This window comes from Melanaphis sacchari, unplaced genomic scaffold, assembly GCF_002803265.2.
Source record: "Melanaphis sacchari strain LSU unplaced genomic scaffold, SCAv2.0 Contig30_pilon_pilon, whole genome shotgun sequence".
NCBI lineage: Eukaryota > Metazoa > Arthropoda > Insecta > Hemiptera > Aphididae > Melanaphis > Melanaphis sacchari.
The window spans coordinates 117,296-138,998 of NW_020271183.1; the positions used below are offsets into that span (position 1 = coordinate 117,296).

At 28.5% G+C, this 21,703-nt stretch overlaps 1 protein-coding gene across 1 annotated transcript; it reads left to right on the top strand.

Moving 5' to 3' along the window:
- Window positions 1–247: 247 nt before the first annotated feature.
- On the top strand, window positions 248–20,769 carry LOC112596205. The gene is made up of 5 exons (XM_025341696.1): window positions 248–714; window positions 2,689–4,359; window positions 13,343–13,951; window positions 16,730–17,774; window positions 19,953–20,769. The coding sequence occupies exons 1-5, from the start codon at window positions 578–580 to the stop codon at window positions 20,457–20,459; spliced, it is 3,969 nt and encodes a 1,322-aa protein (XP_025197481.1). The 5' UTR covers window positions 248–577; the 3' UTR covers window positions 20,460–20,769.
- The last annotated feature ends 934 nt before the right edge of the window (window positions 20,770–21,703 follow it).

Here is a 21,703-nt window from a genome sequence, read left to right on the forward strand (position 1 = left end):
ACTCGAACAAAGTAACACACACACATACACGTACACACACACTCACACACAGACACACATGCACACATATAAACGAAGTAGTACGAATCCGACGTATTAAAATCACGTTGACGGTGAGCTTAATATGCGAGCCGTCAAAACCGACGACAGTATTAGTTATATTTTATATTAGGCGTTATTATTATTGTTATGATGCACGTAATAATTACATGTAAATAGTATATATATATTTATCTTTATTTGCATATGTGTGCGTGTATGTGATATCAGATGCCAATCGCTCGCCGACTTTATCAGGTCCGCGGTGGCCCTACGGTAAGCGGCTACCGCTGAGTCGGCGACGTGGTTATCAATAGCTACTGTTATCATTCACGATATTGACCTACATACCTTTACTAATATTATTATTATTATTATAATTCGTTACTCCGTTTTTATCACCGCCGACTGCCGAGCACGGATTGACGGACGGATGGACTGCAGCCGCAGATCGCAGGACGAGCACGGAGCGATCTATCTCGCGGTTCGGAGCGTAAAATTCAAAAAGAAACTCTCGTGACGGTCACGACCAAACACAATGATCTTGTACGTCGTTGCGGCTGTGGTAACAATGACATTGATGTTTGTTTATTTGCTATACGAGCAGCCGACAAGGACGATGACGGCGACGACGACGAGTCGTACAAACAAACCGGTCAACATAAGTCACGTTATGTAAGTGTAAACCGTGTGTGAGAGTGCGCGTAGCCCATCCAAAATTGAAAAACTAACATTTAGTGCGGGCTATTTGAGATAATCTGGGATTGGGTTTTGCGTAAGCGTGGCGTCTGTTTGTTTGTTCGCCTGTTAACGCGCGTTATCTGAAAAGTTAAAGGTCGACGAGTTATTTATGACGGCGCGATACGAGTTTGGGTACACACAGTGTCTCGTCCATTACCTACCGCCGCCGCCGCCTCTGCCTCCGACTCGATGTACACGAAAATAACAGAGCAGTAATCAGCTAACCACGACATTATGTACATGAGCGATAATGGCGTTATCTCTTGTCCTTTGTAACATCGCATTAATAGTGTATAATATAATAATAATGAGAAAAATTCGTCATAATAATATTATATAGGTGTAAAAGATATTATGTGTAATAATATATCACATTGTTATCATATTATATCAACACCGTTAACCTGTGGCGTGATAACGCCGTTGCAATCGCGGTTGTAGTGGTATCGAGCGGGGGTTATGCGTGGAGGTGATCACTGTTTGGTGGAGGTTGTAACGTCCGAGTTGGCGGCACCGCTGTACCGTACCGGCGCGGCGGTCACTATCGATCATTTTATCGTTTACTATCGAATACAATTCGATAATTTTCACGAACAATGTTGACGATTTTAATTAAACATTACCAGTGGCGCCAAACCTATACACGAATTAAAACGATCGCTTCATATAATAAAGAGGGTGGATAATTTTATTTGTATATGTGTTTTGGTTTTTACATGATACAAAACCTATACTAAATAATTAAATAAACAACTAAAGTTTTACCAAACCTATACACGAACTAAAGCGATCGCTTCATATAATAAAGAGGGTGTATAATTTTATTTGTATATGTGTTTTGGTTTTTACATGATACAATACCTGTACTAAATAATTAAATAAACAACTAAAGTTTTTAGTTATTAGAGGTAGACAACATATTATTTTTTAATCCAAATACCAAAATATTTTGATTTTGCTTCACTTAAATTTATGTAATTCGGCGCCACTGAACATTACGATTTGATTTTAAGTATCAGCGTTTACAGTGTTTAAGTGTCATCTAAATTTTTAAAAATTGACCATAGAAATTCGAATGCGTTAACATAGGTATATTATATGAATAGACTTTTTTTGATCGAAACACATTATTTATAATTAGAGTTACCAACGGATAAAAATAATAATAATAATAATAATAATAATAATAATACACTGATATCGTTCGTCGCTTTTAGACTATCGAATTTTTCTGTTTGTACTTCTTATCGAAATTTTCGATAGAACGATTCGATTGTGCCCATGTCATGTTGCTAGTCGGGTGAAAGTTTGCCGACAGCAGTCATTCGAATTTTGCACTCCGGTGTGATACGTCGTGCATTTCTTTTATTCTTTCCTCGTGTACGTAATTTTTCCCTCCGAAATTATTTACACGCTCTAACCATTTATTTTAAATTTTTCTCATAGTTTTTTGTTTTCATTCGTGTGATTGCTAATGCAGTCTTATAATTAATTTCTGTCCCGACCACAATCTACCCTGGAAAGTGTCGTATCACTCGATCGTATCGTAATTTTACGATTACACTTTGGTATCGTTTCTTTTCGTGGATTTTGGTCATCAATTTAAATTTTCCATATTTTTCCTCTGCCAGGGCGCTACTTCGCGCCATATTCAGTGGCTTGTTCTCGGACCACGCACGCCTTTCCCGATTATCCACCAACCGACGACGTCGCACAAATACCAGCTGTTCTTTTACGCAGGCACTCGTGTTGAAAATTTCATCGGACATCATTTTTAAACTTTGATACTAATTACTAAAAATATCACCACCGTCACCATCACTAATACCGATACTACACACTAAATATCACCAATAGGTAACTATTATTTAGATACCGAAATAAAACCGTTTCGTATTACTATAATAGGCACAAAATACCTAAAGACGGGATCTTTACCAAGGTTAGACAACGGCTATCGGTCGCCATCTGGGCTACACCGATCTTTGTTGCACAGACCTGTACCAGGGCTACTTCCGTTGCAGACAAGACCGGCAACGAATCGACCTCCACCCAGACTGTACCGGATATTACTACAGGAACCAGTACACCAAGAGTCACAAAGATCAGCACTTCGACCACCACCAGAACTACACCGGTTACCTCCTGGACTTTCACAAACATCTTCTCTACCGTTACAACCATCAACACAGTGAGTATGCCTAAACCGTTTAATCGCCGTATCAATGAATATTGGGTTGATAACGAATCGCGAGAACGTGGGCAGCACAGATTCTATTTATCATGTTTAGATAACTATATGCGAATGGATGAAAACGATTACCGCCGTCGATACGGCCTCCGTGTCGTACAAGGGCGACCTTGGTTACTTCAACGCATGGATCGAGGTCCGGTGACGTTATACGAAAGAGGGGAGGAAGAGTTTTTATTTACCGTTATATTGGTTCAGTCTGATCTCGATAATTCCACCGAAGAACTTAGGTTTTTGCGCAGCAATCCGCTTAATCTAAACCGTAGCCCAAAATTCAACTTTCATGCCGACAGCACTGTAGCAAGGTTGTACGAACGCATCTTCTATATGGAACGTTTGATAATCGACGACCCAATGTCTGTAGACGCGATAAAACGGTTGCGAGACACGCTGTCCTCGCAGGATTCTTACAATTGGATTTTATTGCTTGTGATAATTGCCACGATGCACCCGTATCCGAACGATCCATTCGTTATTCGGTCGAGCCCGGGCAAGCTGTCGATCAAACGTGCCGCGCGCATGTTGGTGGGTCCCCGTGGTATAGTACATGGTTGGGCCGGTAACATTCCGAACATAATTAACGCATTACAACAACACGGTGACATTTCATCGTTCTTGTGGTCACACGAATGTACTATTGACTCTGAAACGGATGGAAGCAGTTCGTACGACTCGGATTCCGTCGGTTACGAGAGTGACAGTTGGAAAAGTGGACCGCGAGGTGTGGCTCAAGGGCGTCCGCCGGTTACTGGTATGTCGTCGTTGAGCGACACATCCAGCGGTGCGAACAGTGATGAAGAACTCGTACGTAGTATGAGCATGATGGGGAACCCCGATAACGCTGATTTTAGACTTAAGAGATTTAAGGGCTACATGAAACGGTCGGCCACCGAACGACGTGAACGTCGAGCCATGAGGCGGGCAAGACGCGATATGCGTAAAAACTATAACTGGGAGCGCCGTCTAAAAGACTCTGCTTACGACATGGAGGCTAGGCGTGCCGAGATACTGGCTGCCGAAGGTTTGCGCAACGAGAGCCGTTCTCAAGAACTTTTAAATGCTGAACGGAAAACGGAACGCGTATTACACTGGTGCCGGTCCCAACAAGCCGTATTAGCTGGTATAGATGGCGAGTTGGCACCCAGTGAGCAAACAATGGACTGCCGACTGAAAGAATTGAGACAATCACTTTGTGATCAGGTCTCTCAGACTTGGAAGCAATTTTATGGAGACCAAACAACCGCTAAAATGACACCCGAAGAAATCGATGAAATGGTATTCTATTGCTGGGTAACGCCAATCCGGTGGATTCGACAAACTGGCCCCAAGTGAGTTTACTTATACATGCGATTTTATACCTTATTAGTTATTAGAAATTACTTGTAGTAGTAATACATAATAATTATAATAATAATAATAATAATAATAATATATTAATATCCAAGACTTTGCACTTAAATAATTAATTCGGGTTTCTGGTGTTGGATGTATTAAGATGTTCTAATAGTGTGATGAAATTATTAAACAAACGTTTGAGTACTTGTAACCGTTAATAGGTGTATACAATTGTTAGTAGTTCAAGTAAAATTTAATTTGATATCAAGTTAATACCAATTGTTTAGATTAAAAAGTGCTTCTAAGAATATTATTTTATATCATAAAATATTATTAAATTGTAGACGATAATACTGAATGTAAAGATGACATGAAGCATAATGTATACGTCATATTGACTGATTAATATCAATAATTTCTAATCTAATCGAACTTACTGAAAAAAATAAATACAAAATTACATATTATCAAATTAAATTTGTAAAATAATTAGACGTCCGAGATTTTAACTGAGGTAATCATCGTATAATCATACAAATTTCGAAATTCTTGAATATTTTTAAAACACAATCATTAGGGTTAGGTTATTCATTATAATTGTTTATGAATATAATGGGTTCCAGTTAATTGGAGTGCATGGTCCTGTAATATTTTTTTACGATTCATGTAGTTCAAAATTAAACTTTAGTGCGTATATTATTTTATGTTAATTTTGGTTGTCAAGTAGATAAGTTATATTAAATATACAAGATAGCTTATGGGTGATTGATGGTATTACATGTTGAAATGCGTGAAACACCTATTATAATAATTAAAATAAAATTTAAAAATATGTGTATTAATGTATTATGTATAATACATTGAATAAAATATTAAAAGTAATAATAGAAAATAATATTTGTTAATTTAATCTATATTAGTACGTAACATACAATTTTTTACTCAAAACATTACAAAAATAATATGGAAAAACGGAAATATTTATATATTATTAATATATACATCGGTTTTTGCAGTGATGTAAACTGAGTGGTGTAAATGTAACACTTGCACCACCACATCAAAATATGGTGGTGCAATGGTATGTTTTTGCACCACCAGAGAATCATTGAAATAAAATTTGTACACCTATGATACTAATTTGGATTTTGTAACTTTGTATAATATAAACATAAACCGGTACGAAATTGTAATTTTCGTGCATGTATTAGAGCTTATCAATTAAATTATTATCCCTATTTATATTCTAAAATTGTGTAACCATCATAGATAATTAGGTTATTATCAATGATAACCACATAATTAAATGGTTACTAAATAAATAATTATAAATAATTCAAAATTGATATATAATTTAAAGAAATTTATGGGAAAATATATACTATATAGTTTATTAGGAAAGATTTTACTTAAGAGGAGGCCGCACCCGTATGTGTTATCTCTGTATTACATACATAGAACATAGAAAATTTTTGTTCAGCAAAATTCATTTCATTTCATATTGTTAGCTTTAACATTAGAATAAATTTACCTATTATAAAACTTAAAGGTAAGAATTTTATCTAAGCAATGACATAGGATTTTATTGATATTTTAATTTTAAGCGGAGTTATAGCTATATAAAATATTAAAACTTTAAAATGCTCGTAACTCACTTTAAAATTATAATATTAATAAAAGCCTATGCCATTGCCTTGGCAAAATTCTTATATTTAAGTTTGATAATAGGTAAATTTTCTCCAATGTTAAAGCTAACAACATAAAATGGATTCTGTTGAACGAAAATTTTCCATGTTATATGTATGTAAGACAAAGACAACACATGTGAGTGCAGCATCCTCTTAAGAAATTGGATTATTGGTGTGTCGGAAATTATAGATTGGAAATATATGCCTCTGAACCGCCAGAAATTGGTTAAATTTACACCACTGGGTTTTTGCAAAACCAACTTAATTTTTTATAGAGTTTAGAAAGGTTTACCTGTACAAACATGACATATTTATTATATTTATAATCTTTCCAAGTTAATTAGATATACAAAATAAATGAAATAGAATGAAATAAAAAAAGATAAAAACAATATAATAAAATAGATATACGTTTATTCATAAGTTCTTTTATAAGTGGTTTTTTATACCTTTTAAGCTATTTATAGGTATTAGAAATAATTTTAAATTGATTTATCTTTTACTTGTTATTAAAAAAAAAAAACTTGAAAATGTTAATATAACAATAAAATTTTCATATAAGCTGTAAAATATACATATAATAGTTTTAAAATATAAATAATACGAGTACAGGGTATTAAATTATTTTATACATTTTTAAATTTTAAATTCTGAATAAATTAATAAAAAAAAATTCCGTTTTTATTTTATCAATTTGATTATTTAATTGTAATTAAAATTAAAAATAAAATACATTAATTGCATTGAGAATGGAGACTTTTCTTCGTCGCGAATACCGTTATTTTTTATACACAATGAATTTTCAAAACATTTAGATTAATAGTATATTAATTGTTATAATTTATGTATTTATTTTAGTATTCACTCCTAGTAGCGCAACTAAGACTTATTTTCGGTAGGTGTAATAAACAATGGTAATAAGCAATGAGGAGGAAGTTGATGTGTGGTGGTACTTTAGAGTTGCTAATATATTTTTAACAAACAAAAGAATGATCTAATTACACGTAGGTATAATTTCATATTTTACCATCGATAAAAAAGTATAAATCTGGCACTGTCATGTACTATCAATTGCTAACAGATAATATTCACACAGGACCGAAAGAAAAAATGAAATAACTTAAATATTGAATAATTAGGAACTTATATATCGTACTTTTATTGTATAAATTATAAGTCATGATATTAAAAAAAATAATAACAATAAACACTACATAATTTTTTTAAATGCATTATTAATATTATCATCCATAGGAGGTATATTTTATACTATCTATCATGGTAAACTAAATAAATTGGTGTGTGTATAGACCTAGAGTAAAGTCGATAGATCTATGATTAATGTCACTATTATTTCTACAAACGACGTGATCATACTATATCGTTTCAAAATAGATAACAAATGGTTATACATAAAACTTAACTGTACAAAATTATTGCGTTGAATGCTATATCTAAAAAAGAAATTTGAATTTAAAGACATTTTTCTGGTAAAGAGTATTACAAACTCCGGGTAAACTCACTATTTGTGTTATATTTTTGACAGTTATCATAACACCACCGAAAAAAAGTTGTATGATCTTTATAATTATTATTGTTTTGTTTTGGGCGTCGTAACTTAACCCCTCTAAATACAGACGCGTTACAATTGTGTATAGTCCTTTTTCACTTTTACGATTATATAAAATTATCCAGATTTATCCACAAGATTACCCTAATGTAGTATAAGGATGCCATTTTACACAATCGTAAAAATGTATAATATAATAATTTATTTTAGGAAATTATTGCTTATCTTTGTGAATGTTTTATAAACGTTACTGTGAATATTATTACCAGTGCAATACTTTTCGATAAACTAATTATCTAATGCTATAAAGTACAAGTAGATAAAAATAAATGCCGATTATTTTAACGGATTTTCTAGTGTATTGCAGTTTAACATCTTTATAATAATATACGATCAACTCCCATCAGATTAGTTTCTGGTATTTTTTTAAACAGTATTAATTAATATTTTAATTAATCACAGAGAATAATTTTAAGTATTTTTACTGATGTTAACAATTCCAGAGTATAAGGCATTCGGAAGCTAGAAAAATTGATCGTCAAGGTTTCTTAGAAAATTTCAAAAGTAAACCTTATCTTAAATTAATAATATGTAATTGTATATGTAAATATTGCATATTAAAAATGTGAACCTTTAAAACTCTATTATGCCAATCACCAATGGCCATAGTCGCCGAGATTTATGTATGAATAAAAAAATTCAATTTCAACTTGATCAAGCAAAGTTATACGAATAAAATTACCGAGAAATTTAAATACAAATATTGTGGGTATGAATATATTGTCTTCAGTACGAAAAGTCATTTAGGTATATGGTAAGGTGAAAAACTTTGCTTCTTATCTAAAATTTTTTAATAAATTATAGATAAAATTTAAAAAATGCAAAATAATAATGTTTTTAAAAGTAATAATTAATAATTCTTTCACATTCCGTTAAATAAATTATTTATTTATATTTAGTTGCGTTCAGTAGCTTATCCAGAATTTTTAAATGGGAGGTAGGGTTAAGGTTTAAGTATATACGTACCAAGGATGGATAACTCAAAATTGTATCGGGCCAAAACATAGAAAACAAAAAAAAAAAAAAAGGTCATTTAAAATTTCAAAATATGAATTTTAATTATAATTATTTTGCTTACAATGTAAATGTATTTGAATTTCATTACATTAACCATATTCTTTTTGTCTTGATTGCTAATTTACTGATTAATTAAAAATATTAAAATAATAAAATAAAATCAATGGGGAGGAGGGTACATCTCCTCCTCCGGCAAAGCCACTGGTTGTATTTAATTGACCATGTTTATATGAACATTAACTATATTGATAAACATGTATAAAAGATTTATATTTGTTGCTATTTATGCTTAATACTAATGGTAGCTATACACTTACATTCGTATGCAATCGTAATATTTTTACTACTAAAGGAGACATCGTACGCAATCGTTAATCACCATTAAATATGTATCAAAGTATCTCCATAATTTTATGAATTAAATGTATTCTAAATATGTACCCATTGAAATTTTAATTTTTTTAAAATAATTTTTGAATTTTATAGAAACTTATTTAAGCCCTCGTACTCATCCTAGAAAGACATTTTTTCGATTTTTTTTCTCCATAAGACCATAACAAATTTTTAAATATCATGCATATTTTTAATTATCTTTAAACGTAAAAAATTTCTAGTACATTTCTTGATAATTGATAAAAATAAAAAATATAATTAAGGAAAAATGAAAATTTTTATGCTAAACTAGTTTTTGAAAAAATAGATTTTTCCCCGTTTTAATAAAATTTTAAAACTTACAATTTTTCATATACCTAGATGGCATAATTTTTAAAATATTTAAAATATTTTTGAGCTATAAGTATTTATAAACTATTGAAACATTTGATTTTTTCCATAATTCTCAATAAAATATTTTCATACTTGCTGAAAAAAGAAAATTAAATATAAGTTTCCTCATCAAAAATATAGATGTGTTAAAAGTCAGTTAAAATCATAAAAATTAGCAAATTATTTTATGGTAACTAGTTAAAAATTCATAATATTTTTAATATTTTGGTATACTTAAAATTTTAAAATTTAATTAAAGGTTCTTAATAAGTTTTTCATCTTATATTAAACAAAAGTATTTTTAACAGAAAGTCAACTAGGTACATTTTTATGACCGTTTAAGTTTTTACGACATATTTACATATAAAATAACTATTTTTTTTCAAACGATTTTTGTTATTATGGTCCGTAAACCTATAACCGCGGATACGTGAAATTTTAAAATGTTTATTTTATCATTTTATTCACATTTTATAATTTTCTAAATATTTAATTAATTTTGAGCTATTTATATGCAAGACATTTTTGAATTAATAACATTTTTTTTTCTATAAAATTCCTAAGAAGATTATTCACCGAGTTAAATTTTTAAAAAATATAATATAAGATTCTTCATAAGTTATTTATGTACTAGTAAAAAATATATGATAAATAATAATTCAGGATTTTTTTTTCACAAGTATTTTTAGTTTAATATCCAATGAAATTCGTTTAAATCATGTATATTTGTTAATTATTTTCCCGTTTAGATTTATAAAAAGTTCAATTGTTATATTTAAGACTTGATAATTTAATTGAACGTCCAACATAAATAGTTTTTATTGAAACTAAATTGTTTAAAAAATATATAACCAGAATATTTTTTATAGCTATTTTAAATTAAAATTTGGACAAAAATATATGTTTAGACAAAGAATAAATACAACTTAATTTAATTTTATAAATATTAAAAAAAAATTTAAAAATATGTAAAAATTTTTGAAATAATGTAGTAGGTACAGAGTTTCTCATAAGTTAATTTATCAACAAATAATATCGAAAATGTATAACTAATATTTTTTTTTAATCATCAGTTAAAATTTTGATATACACCAAAATCATGAAAATGAACAAATTATTTTTGAGTTAGAAATTTATTAAAACAATTTATCGAAGATCATTTATAGATTTCTCATTAGTTTTTCTATTTGTGTAAAAAAAGTTTACTGGAAAGTCACATTAATAATTATAAGCAATATAAGAAATCATATTAATTATTATATATGATTACTTATATATTACCATTGATATTTACATTAATTTTTTATGCGTGATAAAGATATGGACACATATTTCGAATATTTTAAATTTTTTTATAAACTTTTGAAATTTGTTTGTTTTGTTTCTTTAAATGTCGATTACAATTTTCACTTGGTTAAAAGCTTGAACATTCAGTACAAGATCCTGCGTAAATGTTTTTAATATTACTAAATTATTTAAAATACATAGACACAATTTCATTTTATGAACATAATGAAGTTTAACTATGACAAAATTAAAATCATTTTTAGTATACAACATTATATTATTGAATTTAAATTTAGTACACCATCGTAGTGAGTTACTCGACATACGTATATCGTATAGCAGAGCGTATTTACTTACTTACCTTCTTAACGTTAAATTTTATACATAGGTATTAAATTTTTGAGTGAATTTTACAAAATATTATTTTTATTTATTTCTTTTTAGTTTTTCTTTGTCTATTATCACCTTTTAAAGAAGCGAAAAAACTTCGTTTTTCAATTTTGAGGAAGGTTTTTAATAGATCTAGTTTTAAAAGGTTAAAAGTAAAAATCCTTGTTATAAGTACTTTCTGAATAACCGGAGGATATAATGAAAAAAAAAAAGAAAAAGAAAAAATTGGAATTTTTTATACAAAATCAGCTTTTGAAATTTACTAAAAATGTTTTCATTAACATTTTTCTATACATGATAAAATTTTCTTTTAATTGCCTTTAATTTTTTTTTCTATTAATGTTGATAAAAAACGTTCAATTGGCCAATAACTTTGAGAATAATATTAGGTTTTTTATAATTTGTTTATTAACCAATTAAAAAATACCAAAAATCAATAGCCTTTAATTTTTTTATACGCGTTTTAATTTTAAGTTCAAATTTTGATGAAGTTCCTCATTCTGTACTTGTAAGGTTCATACTATAAGTTATAATACAATTGTTTTATGGTATTTGAAACTTTTAACGCATTTTATTATATTTTATATACCTACTCGCAATGATATTTTTAAATGCAATGTTTTTGTCAAATATAATTTAACCTACCGTATAACTAATAATTAGATAAATTAAACTTTAGTATCAATATATCAACATAAAATATTATAAAATAATTAAAATATACATAGTAATATACATCGACTGACCGTCTCCGCCCAGAATAATTTTTTATACACAATATTTTATCATTAAATTTAAAACATACATTACAATGATTTACTCAATGATGAGGTGTCGTGATACTTCGAATATTCAATAATCTCTGTATAGCAGAGTATACTTATCTACTTATTTCCTCCTTTTCATTACACTATATATACATTTTATTATAATGATAATAATAGTTGTCTATAGTTATATATAAATATAACCCATAAAAAAAAAAAATTTGTATTAACAATCAAAAAGTTTTAATTAGGTCCTTAGCGAAATTGTGTACCTACATTATTGTTTGTTTTTACATTACCTTTTACTTAAAACTATAAAATAAATCTCTAAATGTAATGCAAAACAGCTTTGTTAAGTTTTAGATTTGAAAATGATTGAAAGTCATTCATTATTTAAGATTACAATTTGAAGTTTAAAATTGCTTTTCTGTACAGTTTGATTTTTTTAAATAGCATATTTTGTTTTTTAGCCCTACAAATGTGACTTAAATATTGAAGTTCATTTACATAGACACACAGTTTTATTAACAATTTAAAATTATTCAAAATAAAGTAGATAATTAATTGTAAGGATAGATTTGTAATTACGTAATTTTTTCTCAGATTCATAATCACTTACTTTTTTAAAGTTGTTCCATGCTTTGTCTTTAATAATCTTGCTTACTTATTTAGTAAGTCTAATTATATATTTACATTATTTTAGTTTTATCTCTACTTATATTCTATTTGAAAATCGTGAAAAGTAAAATATGACGATCATAATAGAATAGTAATAATATTTTGATTCAAGAAAAACAGTTATTATAAAAACAACATTTATTAATTGATTTATTTTATTGTATTAATAGTGTTAATAATATTATCAATAAGGTAGAGATATTTATGAACAATATAAAAAAAAAATACAAACAAATATGTAAAAAAATGGCTTAAAAAGACCAAAATATAATATATTTAAGTAAATAATATTTTATAGAGTGCCTATCAGGTAACTCTATTCTTATTCTATTCTCTGTTCTATTCTTAAGTAAAATTTTAACAATGTTCAATGAAATAATTATATTACCTCGGCTTTATTAAAGTATGCATTTTAATAAATACAACAAGAAAATTTAACATTATAATGCAATATATATTTATCAAAACAAGTATAAGATTTCTTTTTTTTTTCAAATTTATACACATTGAAAATAGCATTAGTACCTAGTCCAAACTAAGTATGTTAATTGCTAATAATTTCCTAAGTAATTTATTTTATAGGTTGGATTTAATATTGTCATATTTGATTGTAATACAGAGTGTAAAAACGTTAGTAAATGTAAAATATCTGTGTGATATTTTATCACAGATACCAGTATGGTAGATATGAATAAGTTAGGTAGCTTTAAGTTGTATAGAATGTTCGTAATATAACTTTTTTTTCTATTAACAGTTGTGGATTGGCAGTTCTTGCTATGGCTGCACGTCCAATAATAACTTGTGAGGCTACGATGGGTGATGTTCATGAGGGTGGTAATAACTATAATGAAGACAGCGATCTAAATGAGGTGGTGGAAAAAGCCAATATTGAGTTGTCGGAAAAAGAGCTGCGAGATGCTGAATCCTCTACATCTAAAAGCAATACCACTAATCCGTCAGAAATTTTTGTACCAAATATAGCAGACTTTCAAAGGGAAGCTATAAGATGTGGGTACTCGGGTCGTGGTGAAATGTTTAGTGCCCAGGCTATGGTCAATTTGGCTAGGATGCATAAGGCCGGACGATATAATGTAACGTTGGTAAAGAATGATTTATTGGATATGACAGAAGAATCTAATGAAGAGGACGATACTGAACCTGAATTAATAAGATTGATGGCTGAAGGATATGAAGACGAATGTATTTGGTCACCTGACTTTTACAAGGATTTTGAAACTAACGAGTTTAAACAAAACATCAATACACATAATATGAGGATGTCTAATAGCGGAAATTTAAATTCCTCGTCATCTGCACTAACTGTGGTCGAGCGTCTGATGCGTGGTCACCTTATCGCTGTTTGGTAAGTATTATATTTTAGCTATTTATTCATTTTTACTTATTCATGGATATAGCTGGTAATAAGTAAGGACCGGATTTATATGCACAAAAAATCCTCAAAATATGCTTCTAAAAATGCAGTAATATGCTACAAAATATGTATATATTATTAAACATGCACTAAAAATTGAATCTAAAATATTTTATTTAAAATTATATAAAAAAATAAATATTAATTAATTATTAAAAAAGGTAGCAAAGGTTTCAAAAGTATAAAAAAATATTTTGTCATTTAACATTCTTTATATTCAATCTATAAAATATTAGGGCGTAGGTAAATTAAGTCCCAAACTAAATTACTGTTTTTCAAAAGTGGTGAATTAAGTCCCTTGTAAAAAAATTAAAGTGGTGAATTGAGTCTCTTGTGAAAAAATTATAGTGGTGAATTGAGTCTCTCGTATATTATTAGACTAGTTTTCAAAATTTCCTATACGTACAGTTGTGCATCATTATTTAGTTATTGCGAGCACACCAATGTCACGTATTAATATGATACTTATCTTATCGTATTTATCCACGATTACTGTAGATTATTATAATTTACAATATTACCTATACGCACAGTCGTGCACCATCAGTTATTGCGAGCATATTAGCACATCTATTTAAACATTATAATGGAAGTAATGAAAATTGAACGTAATAAAACAATTTTTATTTCTAATGGTTACAAATTTCGATATCATAAAATGCTATAAAAAATGAAATCCAGCGGTAGACTTGCTCCTTAAGTACGTGTAAGTACTATTTGAAAATCAATGATTCCAATACAGTTATTGATTGTTTTGAAGATCACAAACACAATAAACTAGATGAAAAAACTTTGAACCGACAAAAAATTAGCAATGGTTTCAAACGAAAAGCTATCGAAGATATTTCAAGTAAGCCAACTAAATTTTTACATACTGAATTACAAAGAGAAAACGTAAATACATTAACTTTGTCAGATACGACTCTTATTAAAAGAAATATACGAAATATTAGATCAACTGTTCACCCTAATTTACCAAAAACTGTAATTGAAACTCATGAAGTTTTTAATTAAATAATTATTAAAATAAATACGGACGAACCCTTTATAATGGTCAATGATCACGATAATAATATTATCGGATTTTTAACAACTTCTAACTTAATGGTTTTATGTGATTCAAATACAATATATGTTGACGGTACTTTTAAAAGTTGTCCCAAATATTTTTTATAAATCTTTACGATTCACACACTTGTGAATGAAATGTATGTTCCACTAGTTTTTTTTTATTGCCAAATAAGGAAATCAAATTTTATTTTTATTCTTTTAAGTATACGGTGGATCAGTGTACAATTGTTGGTTTAACATTTTCACCAAAATATATTTTTATTGACTTTGAAAAATCTATACATAATGCCGCGCAACAAGTTTGGCCAGAAATTTATATTAAAGGTTGTCGTTTTCACCTTGGCCAAAGTTAATGGAGAAAAATACAATCCCTTGACTGCTTAAGTTCAAATTATAAAATACGAAATTCGGAGGAAAGCAATTTTTAAAAAAATTCTTTGCTTTTCCATTTTTAAGTCCGAAAGATGTTTACGATTGTTTCATTGAAGATATTATGCCAAAGCTTCCTGCAAATAAAAATTTAAAATTATTTACCGATTATATTTTAAAAACATACATTGCATCAGATTCTACATTTCCGCTTAATATTTGGGCTGAATTTTCGACTATATCTAATCGTACAACGAATAGTTGTGAATCATTTCACGCGAAGCTGAATAGTTTATTTTATACTTCACATCCAAATATTTATATTTTTATTGATGCACTCAAAGAAATCCGATCTAATACATATATTCAAATAAGAAGTAAAGAACTATGCAAAAAATCAAAACACAATATAGAAAAGAAGAATATACTAAGAGAACAAATGACAAATACAAAAATAAAGAAATCAGTAGACTTGACTTTATTAAGCTCGTATCATTAAAATATTTGCCCATTTAATATTAAAAGTATTATTTATCTATTATTATTATTGAAAAAAAAATAATTATTATAAATAATTATATCATGTATTATTCATTCAAAATTTGATTACCTATTATTATTATTATTGGTAAAATTAATTATTCATTCACTAATTATAGTAATTAGGTACTAATTACTATAAGAATTATTAATTTACCAGGATAAATATTTACAATAAATATTTATATTTATAAGGGACTCAGTTTACCTCTTTCATTTTTTTACGAGGGACTTAATTTACCTATTACTTTTTTTTGGCGGGACTCAGTTTACCTAAAAATAATAATATGGGACTCAATTTACCAAATCCGAAATATTAGCCCACAATAATAAAAATTGAAAACAAAAATTTATCTATATTAATATATTATGTATGTTGCATATGAGTATGTCATCTTATCTTTAACAATAACGACCGGCCGTAATTTTATCGATATTATGTGGCTGTAAATGTGAAAATTCAACAAAAAACAAATATCTGTATGTGTTATAAATAATAATATGCACTATTAAACTACTAATATACATTTAACATGTAAAACCGTTGAAATATGCAAAATACAATTAATGTTATTTTAATAACAATGAATCGGAGACAATTCTCATCAGATTTCAAAAATCTTATTCCAATACATATATATATTTGCATATATGTAAATCCGGTCCCTAGACCAATAAGTAAAATAGTAAACTTATTATTTTTTGTATTGTGTTTTTTTTTTTTTGTAGTTTTGATTGCGATAGGAATATGATGCCGTCTACAACCAACGGTGGGAGCACCGCTCATTGGGCACTTTTATGCGGTGTTATCATTGGAAAGTCCCATAAAAAACAAAAAAAGAAAATTCAGCAATACGACTGTGAGGCTTCTAATTCGTTAAGATATGAATATGAATATGCATATAATTCGAGTGCGGCCGATCATATCTCAACTTGTTTCAATGATAAAAATATATTCGACATTAAAAATTATTATGGTAGAGAAATTGCCAGATCCAGTCGAAAGTTTATGCGTGACGTATATGTTAATGGTGCGGGTATAGCGGGAGAAGATTATTATGGCGAAAATCAAAATATCAACGAGGAAACTAGTTCTTTTGATATATCTGATCTGGATTTGAAACGGGATGCTGACCGTGTGTGGGTGGTAGCACGACATGGAAAAGTAGGTGATCGGTATTCTGTGTGGTCACTCAAAGAGCTTGCTAAAAGCAACTGCCAGTTACGTACACCTGCGAATAACATTTTGCGTACCATCCCGTACGAAATAAAAATGTTATGGAACAACGAACAACACCCCATCGATTACACTCCTGCCGAATCGAAATCTATTTTTACTGCTCATAATAGTAGTACTAACTATTGTGATTTGGATTCAACCGAGACTGACATGTTTCAACAACCAGAGAGCACTAATGTCGAGTTACCGGACAAAAATAAAAAAAAATCGGTTTTAGAACAGATACAAACGGAAAAACTATCACTACCACAATCGACTATACAAACACCACCAGAAATACAACTATCACCATCACCAGAACTTTCATCACTATCTCATCCTCCACCACCACCACCACCACCACCACCACCATCATCACCATCCACATTAGTAGTTATGGGCATAAGATCCCTGGATGATGACGACGATGAACCACCGTTCGTATTACCGGAAGGACCTAAACTCAACATTTGTTTGGCCCATCAGTTCATTTCATTTGAACCTATCCGAACACCAAACATAATAACTGACAAGAATGATCAAAAAACACTAAACGTGAGTAACTTGTACCAAATTATTGCCATAAATTAAAATATTGTTTATCGTCAAAATATAAATAAGTTTAGGTATACAGTCGACTCTCAATATAAGTTGGCGGGACTTTTGAAAAATTCGAATTACTGAGAGTTAAGAAGAAAATTTTGTTTGTTTATTATTGCACACACATAATTATTAAATATTTCAACAAATTAGGTGGTATTACAATTATTTATTGTTTTTTAAAATGTAAGTTAAACTATGTAAATTAAATTATTATTATTAGCAAACGATTAAGAAATAAAATGCTTACGATGATAATTCTAAAGTTATCGAAAATAATAAACTAAATATTTACACAATTATATTGTAAATTATCAATGAAAAGATTATAAGTAATATGTTTGGTGAATAATGAATATACTTCGAATTACCTAACGTTGACCGGATGTAACTTCAAATTGTCATATTTTAGTGGTTAGTTTTTTTTCAAAATTTAATTTCGAATTATTTAGTATACTTAAATGAATGGTTTTTATTCGAATTACCGTGAGATTTTCAAGAGAACAAGCAATTAATTCAAATTACCAAAAATTTCGAATTTCAGAAAATTTGAATTATCGAGAGTCGACTGTAGAATAATATTATAATGCAGTAGTGTTATGAAACAAAACTATTTTATAGTAAAAAATAGTTTACCAGTTAGTTAAAATTTAGGTGACTATAATAGTTGCGTTCTACAGTAAAAATTCTTACCAAATTTTTAAGGTATATAATAATTATAGCCTTAGTATTTTTTTTAGATACATACTAATAAAAAATAAAAAATATGAAATTGGGTATATAATTTTAATTTATTTGAATAACATACGTATACATACAGGTGAAACCTTTAAAAATATATTTACATATTATGAAATTATAATAAATAAATTATATTAAATTATAATAATAAATCCATAGTATTATATAATATAAGGTAGCATATACAGTGAAACCTCTGAATAGCGGACACTCGTCATCAAAATTACATCCACTATTCATAAGAATTACATATTTTTTAAAATGCATAAAGTGTAATTGTGTCAAAGGAAAAAATATGCGCTAGGTTAAATTAAATTATAATATTATATTATTCAATCTTTTAATGATATGATAATTTTAAAATTTTAACAATATTTATTTAAATAAACATAATAAAAGTAATGCATACATAAGTATTGTTTAATTTGGTGTAAAAATTATTTTTTGTCGTTTTTGAATGAGTTCGTTTTTGTTGTATATTATAGTGTAAGCGGGGATTTTTGTCGTTAGTTTTTTATTTTTAAATTAAGATTAAAATATATGTTTATTTTTCGGAGATTTTCTTTTTGAAAAATAGTAAAAAATTCTCTATTCTCAAATAAAAATCCGTTTTTTGGAAATATCTGTTAGGAGAGGTTTCAATGTAAACAGTAAATTAAAAATAAAAGATACTTAATGTATTAATTTTATAACAACTATGTTTATTGTATAACTTATATTGAATAGGTAAGTTAAAAAAAATAAATAAATAAATAAATAAATAAGGTAGTTGTTATAAAAAGAAAAATATGTTAATAGTTATTACGATAGGTTGATAAATAGTTGAAATATCTTATTTTATTTTTATTTAAATATTCATAATAATTTAGATTCCAAGTGAATTGATGAATATATTGATAATACAATATTACGAGTGTTGTTTTTCTATCTGTTCAGTAACTGGTAACAAATTATATATAGTTGCTACTTTGTGGTGATTAAAATTCAAAAAATTCTTGCATGTATTTTTCAAAATAATCAGGAGAAAAAATTATAGAAAAATAGTAATTTTCACAAAAAACTTAAATTGAGAAAGAAAACTTGTGTCATTATAATAATGTTTATTTTTAGCTTAAAATTTAAAAATAAAATTGGCCAAAAAATAATAATGGTAGAGTGAACGTTTATTTTAAAAGTTAAAAGTGATTAGTGCAATTCACAACATGTTTTTCGTGAATACAAAAATATCGTAAGAACTATTGGAATGTTTCATTTAAAAAAAAAATTCTAATTGGGAAAATTTAAAAACACCAGTTTAACCGGACTTGGAAATTTTAATCTGTGCGTGCTCACTCATGTAATGCATAAATATTAACTATAATTTTTCATTTTTTGTTTTGTATTCCTGTACAGCCATTGTCTACGTTTGTGTGTCACTTTTCATTTAAAATGAACCAGAACTTAAAAAAATTGAAAAAAATCAAAAAAACTTTAAGTTATTTACCAAGACGACACCATCGTCGGCGATCGGATTCATCTTCAGAAAGTAGTACATCTTTGGATCGGCAATCGACACGATCACACCTACGTCGGCGTCGTCATCGACTAGAGCGCAGCTCAAATATAGAAGAAATGCAATGGTCCCCAAAAGAGTATGCTGTTCAGTCAAAACCAGTAAAACAAATACCTTGTCCACAAATAAATAATAAATGGTTAACGGAACAAAACCAACAGCAGCCACAAAATGCGGTTCATTCTGAACAAATTGAATATGTAACCGAACCCGTAGATCCTAAATTATTCCAGCCGTTAAATATCCCTACAATGTCTAGAGTTTCAAATCCTGTGTGTTTGGTGACGCGGAGACAGGCGTTCCGTCGAACCAAAGAAACCAAAGAAAACACTAGAGCAAATCTTTGATGTGGCGATAATATGATAACACCTATCCCCTATGATCTACTCACAACTCTTACTCTTAACGTCACTAATTCTCACTTCATATTCTATATATGTAGTATCAACGAAACCAATCCCAATGACTTGAGTATTCCTCGTCTAAATTTTCTTGGTGCATTTGCTTACAACTTATTTGATGACCTGCTTACCAACACAAATTTGCCATATCATTTGCGATTTCGATGTTCATAGTAACTCCGATGGAATAATTATGAAAAACGACCTTTAGTAAGTAACATAATATAGTTCATGATTATTATTTATAATTTGTATGTGCGCCTAAATTATATATTAAATTTAAATGTTTGATTAATTTTAAATTTTCTGTATAATTATAGTAAAATTATGATAATCTATTATTATAGGAAAATATTATAGTATAGTATAATTTTAAATCGTAATATGGTTATGATCTGATAGTATTATCAGATGTGTGTGTGCGGGGGGGGGGGGTATAAGGGATGTTAAACTAAGTCAGCCGTATGTATGCATAAAATATATGTTACCTACTATATACTCGTAATTCAGATTTTCATAACATAATATTAAGTTGTCTTATGTTTCAAATTAGTTTCTACTTCATATTTGATATTTTTAATATGAAAATTAATCACTAAAATTAAGAGTGTATAAAGCCCCTCATATTTAAATATAAGAATAAAATCTTTTCTAAAACAAATGCTATTAGCTTGCGTGATACGTACATTGGTTAGTCTTGGAAAATACTGACGTAGGATTTGCTTTAGTAATATTCTAATATACGTTTTTTATCCGCCGGTGAGCAATCAATTATTAGAGTGATATATAATGTAGTTATAACACTTTGAGCCACTGACGTGTAAATGATGATTTCTTATAGTTATAAGAACAAAATCCGTGAGTTACTACAGGGTAAAATCAAGCAGGTAGTATAAAATGATATTAATCCAGAATTTGGATAATTAGTTTTAATATAGTATCGGCGTCATCCATCTGGTACAAAGTGTACTGAGCTCTAGCCTGAGTTCTTAATTGGAATAATAAAAAACTGTCATCATGTTAATTATATTAATTACGCGAATCTTGTCCAAAACTTAGGTATAATTTATTCGTTTGAAAACGCTAATAATTTTTCGTAAAATAAACTTAAGTTTTAATTAATTAATACGTGATTTCATCTAAGTGAAGTTATACACTTTTTTGAATTTTCATAGATGCATTAATGTACG